General features: G+C 65.5%; 1 protein-coding gene across 1 annotated transcript; it reads left to right on the top strand.

Annotated features, from left to right (window-relative positions):
* Positions 1–3654: 3654 nt before the first annotated feature.
* ACOT7 (acyl-CoA thioesterase 7) lies at positions 3655–9602 on the top strand (the record flags this gene model as incomplete). Its single annotated transcript, XM_079545405.1, is given in 10 exon segments — positions 3655–3714; positions 3718–3803; positions 3805–3985; positions 4430–4586; positions 5200–5291; positions 5395–5509; positions 6072–6158; positions 7559–7675; positions 7887–8071; positions 9475–9602. Coding segments are annotated over 10 exon segments (1185 nt in total). The 3' UTR covers positions 9580–9602.

Raw genomic sequence — 9602 nt, 5'->3', positions numbered from 1 at the left:
GGTCCCGGCCCCGGACCGGCCGCGCCGGGCCGTCCGGCCGCCGCTTGGCACTGCGCGCCGCTCCCACGGCGCGGCGGCCCGGCCCCGCCGGCTCCTCCTCCTCCCCCGGGTCCGGCCCGCCCCGTGGCCCCCCCACCCCCTCCCACGCCGCCCCGCGCCGCGCGGCCCCTGCCGGAGCCCGGCCGTCGGGCACGGCAACCCACCCGCCGCAGGCCCTGCCCGCTGCCCGCTGCCCCCTGCCCGTTCCCCGGGCCGCAGAGCCGCCTTGCGGGGTGCTCGGGGTCCGCCGGTACCCCTGACACCTCGCAACCTCCTGGGATGAGAACCGTCCCGGCGGATGGCACGGGCTGAGCTGCTCCGAGTTCCCGGAGCGTGGCTGCGGGGTGCAGCGCTTCTGCGCGGGGTGCTGCGGATTTTGGGCGGCCTGCTGGAGCCGCCGTGCCCCTCAGCAGCCTGTGGTGCCGCAGCTGCAGCAGATGCGTTTCAGCCCCGATTTGAAGCCCTCGAGACCAGAAAGTTACTTTCAGATCTGTGGCTGTAACGGGAGTCGCGCCCGGGTCCGCGCTCCTGCTGAACGAAAGAGGCGGCGAGGGAACAGGGAGCTGCCGGTCGAGGCCCGGGGTGCCTCCTCGGGTGTCCGCAGGGTGCGGACCCCGGTCTGCCACCGCTCCCAGCGGTCCCCACGTGGTCTACAGCGCTCCTCCCTCCCGGCACCGCGGGGCGGGCGCCGCTGGCACCGACGGCGCTCACCGGGGTCGGGCCGAGACCCCCGCCCCGCCCGGCCCCGCTCCGTCAGCACCGCGGACAGCGGCGCCGGCTCCAGCACGGCGGACAGAGGCGAGGCCGGGCCGCCCTCCGCCCTCCGCCCTCCGCCCGCCCCCCGCCTGCCTGCCTGCCTGCCCCCTTACCTGCACGCCCTGCCCTCCCTACCTGCCCACCGCCCCTCCTGCCTCCCTGCCCCACTGTCTCCGCTCTGCCATCCGCACGGGGCCGGGAGGCGGGGCGGCCCGGTGGCTCATAAAGGCGTTGGCGGTGCCGGAGCGCCGGAGCGCGATGTCCCCGCCGGGCGCCGTCCCGCAGCCCCCGCGCAGCCCCGCCGAGCTGCGCAAGGTGAGCTCCGGTCTGCAGGAGAACCGCCTCCGGCGATGCCGGGCCGCCCTCACGGCCTCTTCTCCCCGCAGACACTCAAGCCCCTCCTGGAGAAACGCCGCCGTGCCCGCATCAACGAGAGCCTCAATCAGCTCAAAACGCTCATCCTGCCGCTCGTCTGTAAGGACGTGAGTGCCGCGGCCCGGCCCTGCGCCCCCGGCTCTTCGCCCCGTCCCCCTCACGTCGCTCTGTCCCCGTCTGACACTTCCCCCCCTCCCCATCCCCACCCTTCCTTCCCGGTGCCCGGTGCCCACCGTCGTCCCCCACAGAGCTCCCTGTACTCCAAGCTGGAGAAGGCGGACATCCTGGAGATGACCGTGCAGTTCCTGAGGGAGGTGCCGGCCGCGTCCTCGGCCCCAGGTGAGCCCCCCAGCCCGCCCCTCGCCCGCCGGGGCCCGGCCCGGTGCTCACGGCTGTCTCTCCGCAGAGCCCTCTGAGAGTTTCCGCGCCGGGTACCGCGCCTGCCTGGCCCGCCTGGGCGCTCTGCTGGCCCCCGCTCCGCCGCTCCCCCCTCGCCACTGCTTCCCGGAGCCTCCACCGCCCGCCCGCCCCAAGGCGGCCCCGCCGCATTCCGCCGTCCCGCTCCGCGCCCCCACCACCCCACTCTGGCGGCCCTGGTAGCCCCCCGCACACAGTTGTACATAACCCTATTTATTTGTACAGACCCCGCCGCCGGCCGGGGGATCCCCAACCCTTCGTACAAATAAACCTTTGGCCAAAGCTGAGCAGCGGTTGCCCCAGCAGCGCCGGCACTGCCTCCCACTCCCACCCCTGGTGGCACCGCCTGGGAGCTGTGAGGTGTCAGCAGCGGCCCTAGCAGCCAGTGTTGTCAATCTGCTGCCACAGCCATGGCTAATTACCAGGCAAGCTGTGGCATGGGCCCCTTGATGCAATGGCCTGCAGCGCTTGCACCCCGCTTCTGTGCCAGGCCTGGGCTTGTCCCTGCCCCTATGTGGGCACACGGAGGCCCAGGCAGGTCCTGGCTGTGGAGGTGACGCCCGTGGTGGGTGCACTCTGGCAGCCCAGGGCTCCGAGGAGCTGAGTGGGGCACACATTGCATCCCTGCTACCCATATTTCTCACTGGCTGACCTGCCCATCTCTGCCACCTGTTGCCTAAAACCCCAGCATTCCATAAAGCTCTCAGTTGGACCTACGGGTGCTGGGAAAAAGGGAACAAGAACTGAGCTGCTTGGGCAGGTGCTGCACTGACACGAAGGCTGCAGGCTCCCTGAGCCCCCTTCTGCCACGCGCAGTGGCACAGCAGCAGCTCAGTGCTCGGTTGGGATGTGGAGCTTGGGGAGCTGGCAATGTGGGGAGCCCCATGCAGGGCTGCTGCCTGGGCACGCCGCAGCCCTGCCACCCACAGGGGCTGTTGGTGTGTAAGCAGTTTTGCTCAGCATTTCCAGTAGCTGAGTGCTGCCGGCGGCATCCAAGGGCTGAAGCAGAGCCCTGCGTGAGCGTGGGAACAGAGCAGGGCAGTGTGCCCAGGCCATGCACGTGTGTCTGCAATGCTGCAGGGCTCACTCGTGGGCCTCGGGTGTGCCACACCGCACCGCGAGTGGGCGCGGGAGCCGACGGCCGTGCTCTGTCCCGTGTGGAGCAGGGGGGGCCGGTGAAGACGCCGCACTTCTGGGCACGCGGGGATCACGGAGCCAACTTTGTGGCTGGGCTGTGCACCGAGGGACGGGCGGAGGCAATGAGACCCCCGGCCACAGGACAGGGTGGGAGATCCGCGCGCCTCTGGGATCGGGAGCACCGCAGGAGCGTCTCGACCTTAACGTGGCGGTGAGAGCCCGCCCGGGGCACGGGAGGAGCGCCGAGGGAGCGGCCCGGGGACAGGGAAGCGCGGGGCGGGGCGGGGGAACGACCTCGGTGCCGGCTGCGCCCGGGGAGGGGCTTTTCGGTCCGCGGGAGCTGTCGCAACCGGGGCAGCGCCGGAGCCCGGCGTGGGGCCTCGCGGGCAGCGGGGCGAGGTCCGCCGCGGCCGAGGTGTGCGAAAACCCAGAGCAGCGGCTCCGGCGCCGCCGGGACGCGCTGCTGCTCCGGGACGGGCGGCCCAGGGCCACCGGCCGGGCCCGCGCCCTCTCGCTCCGAGGAGCGCAGCCCGAGCGCTGCGCCGCGACGGACGCGCGCAGCTCCTCGCCCTCCGGGCCGCCGCACAGCGCCGCTCCCCGCAGCGCCCCCGCGCGGCACCAGCGGGCACAGCGGCCGCTCCGCCCCCTGCGCACGGGCGGGGAGGGCGCGGGGCGGGGCGGGCGCTCTCGGTTCGGTGCCGCCGCCGCCGCCGCAGCGCCGTTGCTGGCGGGCGCCGGTGCCGCCATGTCGGAGCGGGGCGCGGCGGGCCCGGGCCCGGCCACCATCCAGGTGTCCAGGTAACGACGCACCGCCCCGCTGGGGGCCCGGTGCCGCCGCCCGCCCGGTGTCGGTGCCCTTGAGCCGCCCTCGGGGTGCGCCGCAGGCGCCGGGCGGGGCGGGGCGGAGCGGTGTGGCCGGACGGGGCCGGGATGAAGCTGCTCCCGGGGCGAACCGCGCTGCCACCGGGATGGGGCCGGGGCGCGGAGCCGTGAGGGGGGCGGCCCGAGCGCGGCGGGTACCGGGCGGTTACCACGGAGACGGGCAGGAAGCGCTCGCCACGTGCTGACGTCTCCGGCATCCGGAGCGGCACGGCGCGGCATGGCGGGGCGGGACCCCCCCGCCGCTGAGCGCTTCCTCCGCAGGATCATGCGTCCCGACGACGCCAACATCGCGGGCAACGTGCACGGCGGCACCGTGCTGAAGATGATCGAGGAGGCGGGAGCCATCATCAGCACCCGGCACTGCAACTCCGGGCAGGGGGTGAGCGGGGCCGGGGGGGTCCGCCGCGTTCGCCCCTTTCTCCGTTCTGTGCTACGTGGGCGGCTCTGCCTTGCCGTGCCGCTTCGGTTCGAGACGCGCAGGGAAGCCTGGAGGTGCCGGCAGGGCAGGAAAGCGGTGGCTCCACGAGGTGCTCTGCGCCTGCCCGCCCTGTCCTGCTCTGCTGCCGGTTGGGGGCACGCAGCTGTGCAGCCACCCTGCTGCTGTGAGCTCAATTCCCGCTGCTGGAAAGCTTTTTGCTTCCTGTGCCTCCCCATAAGGGAGGACCCCGCAGCGCTGGGGGCACAGCGGGTGCTGAGGCACGGTTCTCAGGGCTCCCTGGGCTGTGGTGGCTCCGTGCCCTCCTCTTCTTCCTTCTCATCAAGTGCCCGGTGCCGGGTGCTCCCCCCCTCACTGCCTCCTGACCTTGTGGTGCTGTGCCCCCAGGAGCCCTGCGTGGCTGCGTTGGCACGCGTGGAGCGGACGGACTTCCTCTCACCCATGTGCATCGGAGAGGTGGCCAACGTCAGCGCCGAGATCACCTACACCTCCAAGCATTCCGTGGAAGTCCAGGTCAATGTGATGTCTGAAAACATCTTAACAGGTAAATGGTTCACAGGCGGGCAGGGCGCTGCTGCTGCTGCATGCCAGGATGGCAGTCTGGACACTAGAGGGCTGCATTCACTGCCAGCATCCCTGCTGCTGGGTCCCAGCATGCCGTGCCGTGGCACGCAGGACACCGTGGGCACCCTGCAGCAGCTGCCTGGTGACACGCAGAGCTTTCTGTGCCACCTCCCGGGTTAAGCTCTGCTCCAAAATTTTTGGTGCAGCATGAACTCCAGGCAGGGTCTGAGAATGCCTCCCAGTCCTCAGAGCATTGGGGAAATGACTGCTGTGAGCCGGGAGCACGTGCTGAAACCTGGGCTTTGCTCCTTGCAGCACCAGGCTGGGCTGGGCTGGAGGGATAGTGGCAAGCGGGGCACAGCTCTGTGGCCCCTGATTGTGTGGCTGCTGCTTTTGGTGAAAGGATCGGATCATTTAGCACACATCTCCAGTTTTGTCCTGACAAAAGCCCTTCCCTGCGGTTGCCATGGTAACCAGCTGGGCTTGTTGGGATGCCTGTGGTGTGACGATGCACTGCTTTCCAAACACTGTTGCAGCCACGTGGCTGCGTGGCACTGCTCCCTGCCTCGCTCACACTGCCCTCCTTCTTCCAGGGGCCAAGAAGGTGACGAACAAAGCGACGCTGTGGTATGTGCCACTGTCCCTAAAGAATGTGAACAAGGTGGTGGAGGTGCCCCCCATCCAGGTAGGGTTGCTGGTGGCCCCGGGCTCAGTGGGAGCTCGGGTGGCAGACGGGGGTCTCTGTCCCTGCCATCAGGGAGTGCAACGCCATGCTCCTTTCACTGCAGTACGTGCACAAGGAGCAGGAGGATGAGGGCAGGAAGCGCTACGAGGAGCAGAAGCTGGAGCGGCTGGAAACCAAGCAGAGGAATGGTGATGTGATCCTCCCAGTGATCAACCCAGGTAACGAGGCCGGTGTCAGTGATTGCCATTCGGAGCAAATGGTGACTGTAGGCTCTGGGGTCCAGCAGACAGGTGGGGGGCCGAGCTGTGGGCACAGAGCCAGGCTTCTGCAGCTCACTGCGTGCGAGCATGCAGGTGCATGCAGGTGCTCACAGCTCCAGCATGGCCAGAGGAACCGATCCCAGAGTGCAACCCAGGCTGCAAATGGATTTGCAAGGATGGAACTGGGTCACCTTGGCAGTAATTAATAATGCAGGTTGCTTAAATGCCTTTTCTCCCTTGCTCCTCATGCTCACAGATAGGCAGACGAAAGGTAAGGCTGTGGCACGGCGCGCAGTGGGCAATGCCTTTGAGGTCGGTTGTGAGGCGCTGGGACCAGTGGCACGGTTTCTGTCACTTAGGTTTAATGGCACTCGCGTGTCAGTGGACAGCAGTGTCTGCATGGCTGGGGGGTCCTGAAATGGAAGCACGGCAGTTTGCAAAACCCAGCGCCCCATCGCCCGTAGGGTTCAGGGGTGCACGGCTGGGCTGTGCTGACCCTGCTGTGTTTCCCCCTGAGCAGAGCCGCACACAGTGGGCTACAGCCAGTCCAGCCTGATCCACCTGGTGGGCCCGTCGGACTGCACGCTGCTGGGCTTCGTGCATGGAGGTGAGTTAGCAGCATGGCTCCGTCCGGGGCTTGGCACCGGGTTAGTCCCTGGGCACACTGTGGGATTCAGCATTGCTTTGGTGGAGGGGAAGAAAAGCTATTCTGGCACGTGGGCACTTTGCAGCTGGTGTCTGCAGCCCTTGTTTGGTGACAATTATAATGCACCATTTACTTCATTTCTCCTGCGTCGCGCTCGCCGTCCCTGAGCGCTGCCTAATGGCACCGCGTGCGGTAATCGGCTCGCAGAGAGCCGGAATGAGCCCCCGGGAGCCCGGAGCCAGCAAATGGGCTGACAGGGTGAGGATAATTGAGGCGTGCAATTTTCTCATCTACCTACAAAGTGCTGTCTGCACAGCCAGCCGAGCTGTGAGCGCAGCGGTGCCGGATTCCTGCTGCGTCTGGGCAGGGCAGCGGGGCGGTGATCTGCAGCGCACGGTGAGAGCTCTGAGGCTCACTTCTGAAGAGCAGAGCTGAGATGCCACCAAACTTCAAGGTCTAATTAGGAACCGTGAGGTCTAATTAGCACCAGTGGCAGATTGGGTAAGAATAGCAGCCGGGCGAGTCGCAGGGTCTGGGCAACATCCCGCCACTGAAGTTGCAGTGCTGGGGCTGCACAGAGCTCCGTCCTGCTCCTCAGCAAGGAAACGAAGTGTGCAGACGGCGATGACTTAACCAGCAGTGACACGGCCTGGGGAGGGCTGGGCAGCACCGCTCCTCCCCGGGGGTCGGCGCCATCCTGGCAGTAATAAAAATGGGCAGTTGCCATGGCAACTCTGCATTCCCTGCGCTAATGCTGCCATCCAGGTCGGTGCGGTGAGGCTCAGCACCCGGCGCGGCACACGGCTGCTGCGTGCCAGGCAGCACCCTGCCCTGAGAAGGGCTTGTTATATATATGTGAAAAGAAAGGCTGTTAAGAATAGATCCTTCAAAGACTGTCGATGTGCTGTCGCTGCTTTTGAGATCCATGGGCAGTTAAATATTGCATTTGGAAAGATCTGCAGCACCAGATGTTTGGAGATGTTGGGAGCCAGATAGGGATTTTTTTTTTTTTCCCCTGTTTAATAAAATAGCCCAGGAAACTGACATAGTCAAACTGTAAATCCTACAGTTTTGGAGCCATCTTTTAAATTGCAAATCCTGGATTATAAATACTGCGTGTGAAATGACTGTAATTTGCCAGAGTGAATTCTTCCGGGCTGGCAGCTCTGCAGGGATGGGCAGGGGGGATCCCCCACTGCAGCAGCAGCAGGGGCATGCAGTGTGCACAGAGCTGGGGCACGCGGCTGTGCTGCTCTGTGGGTCTGGGGGCTGTTTTCAGGGGGAAACCTTTGCGCTCCATAGTCTGTAGGCTTCGGAAGCTCGGTTTGAGCCGGGTCCCAGCTGCTCTCCTCCCCCCGCAGGGGTCACCATGAAGCTGATGGATGAGGTCGCCGGGATCGTGGCCGCCCGTCACTGCAAAACCAACATCGTCACCGCCTCCGTGGACGCCATCAATTTCCACGAGAAGATCAAGAAAGGTGAGGGCTGGGCACGGCTTGGGCACCTCTGCAGCCGTGAGCCTCGCTGGGCCCCGGGGCGCGCGGTGGGTCGGCAAAGCAGAAAGCAGCCCTGGGGCGGGTGGCATCCGATGCCTGGGAGATGGCGCTGGGCGTCGCATCGATCGGCGGCTCCCAGTGCTCTGCTCACGAAGGCCGTGCTGTGGAACCGCTGCCGCTCTGCGCCCCACAGGCAGCGTCATCACCATCTCCGGGCGCATGACCTTCACGAGCAATAAGTCCATGGAAATCGAAGTCTTTGTGGATGCCGACCCGTTTGTGGACGAGCCGCAGGAGCGGTACCGAGCCGTCAGCGCCTTCTTCACCTACGTGTCGCTGAGCAAGGAGGGGAAGCCGCTGCCGGTGCCGCAGCTGCTGGTAAGCTCACAGGGATGGAGCTGGGAGCTCGCTGCTTTCTCATGGCTCAGCGCTATCGCTCTGCTCTGCTGCGAGCATGGGAGCTTTCAGGCTGCTTGTTTATTAAACGCCAAATATTTTCCATACTTGGGCTTTTCATGTGATGCCCTCAGGGCTTCGCTGTCCAATAAAACCTCTTCCTTGAATTATTCAGTAGAAAAACAGAGGCTTGAGCAAGCCTCTCCAAGCCAGGCTGCAGGGTGGGTTTTCGTAATTCCTTCTGGTTGAAAACCACCAGCGCAGAGATGGGTTTTCCTTTCTGGTGATGGAGGAAAACCTGGCGCTGGGCTCCGCAGCTCTCTCGTCCCCGCAGCCATCCATGCTCCTCTGCTCCCCGGGTGCTGCCGGCTGGGAGCAGCTCCTTGATGAATGCTTTGTGCTGTGTGGTCTCCTTCTGTGCTCTGGTGTTTCAGAGTATTTTGTTGGCTAATTAAAAATCAGCCATCCCAGCTGCATTCCGTGGAGCTTTGTCCCACCTCAGCTCCCGCAGCAGGAGGTGCAGCGCTGTCCCAGCGGGATCCATCCCCTGCCCTGCGCTTTCCTGGCTCCAGCTGAAGAGCTTGGGGAATGCATGCTGCTGGGCTGAAATGTGCTGCTCGCTGTTAACCTGCTGCTGCAGATACATCCTGCTGGGGCCCGGTGGTGCCGTAGTGCTGCGGGGCTCCTGGTCCGCTGCCTTGCAGCCTAAGCATGAGCTGAGGGTGTTGCTCATCCCTCCTGGACCGCGCGGCTCCGGCCGGGTCTCTGTGTGACATCCCAAATTATGGAGGTCGCCAGAGTGGGGCAGCCCATGGCCACGCGGTGCTGCCGTGCCGGGGTCACTCCTGCATGGCTTTGACGTTGAGGTGAGCGCAGCTCTCAGCTGTGATTGCGCTGCCTGCCCAGGCAGTCCAGGCAGGCCACAGTTGCATCTTCATGCTGGCAGTAATTTAATTATTAATCTCCATTGTCCCGGCGGAGCTCAGACTAATGCATCTTTAACGAGCTCTCAGAGGGAGCCGCGCTGTGTGCACTGATGGCATTTCTTTTTTCTCTCCACTGCCTGCGGACCCTCAGGGCATCGGTGCTGTGGGGTGGGGGCTGTGTGGGGCTCCCAGCACGGAGCAGAGGTTTGCAGGGGAGCACATCGGGGCGGTGGGGCTGCAGTACGGGGCTGTGGTGGGTGCGTGCCCACCGGAGTTCAGAGCACGAGGATGCAGCCAAGCCTCCAGACGCTGCTGTGGGCGACGCTGAGCCCGACAGCTGGGAGGGAGCTGCATGTATCGATCCAGCAGGCTGTGTCAATTTGCCCACGCGTCAGATCTGCCCGTTCGGCTGCTAATTAAGCTAATGCTCGTGGCACTGCTTTCTTCTCATTCTGCCAGACGGAGAGCGAGGAGGAGAAGAGGCGCTTTGAGGAAGGGAAGGGCCGATACCTGCAGACGAAAGCCAAGCGGCAGGCGCAGATGCAGCAGGCTGCCCAGCACTGATGGCCCCGCGCCGCCCCGCCAAA

Source organism: Tetrao urogallus, assembly GCF_951394365.1.
Source record: "Tetrao urogallus genome assembly, chromosome: 21".
Lineage (NCBI taxonomy): Eukaryota > Metazoa > Chordata > Aves > Galliformes > Phasianidae > Tetrao > Tetrao urogallus.
The sequence above is the reverse complement of the archived record's forward strand: the minus strand, read 5'-3'. Positions and strand labels throughout refer to the sequence as shown.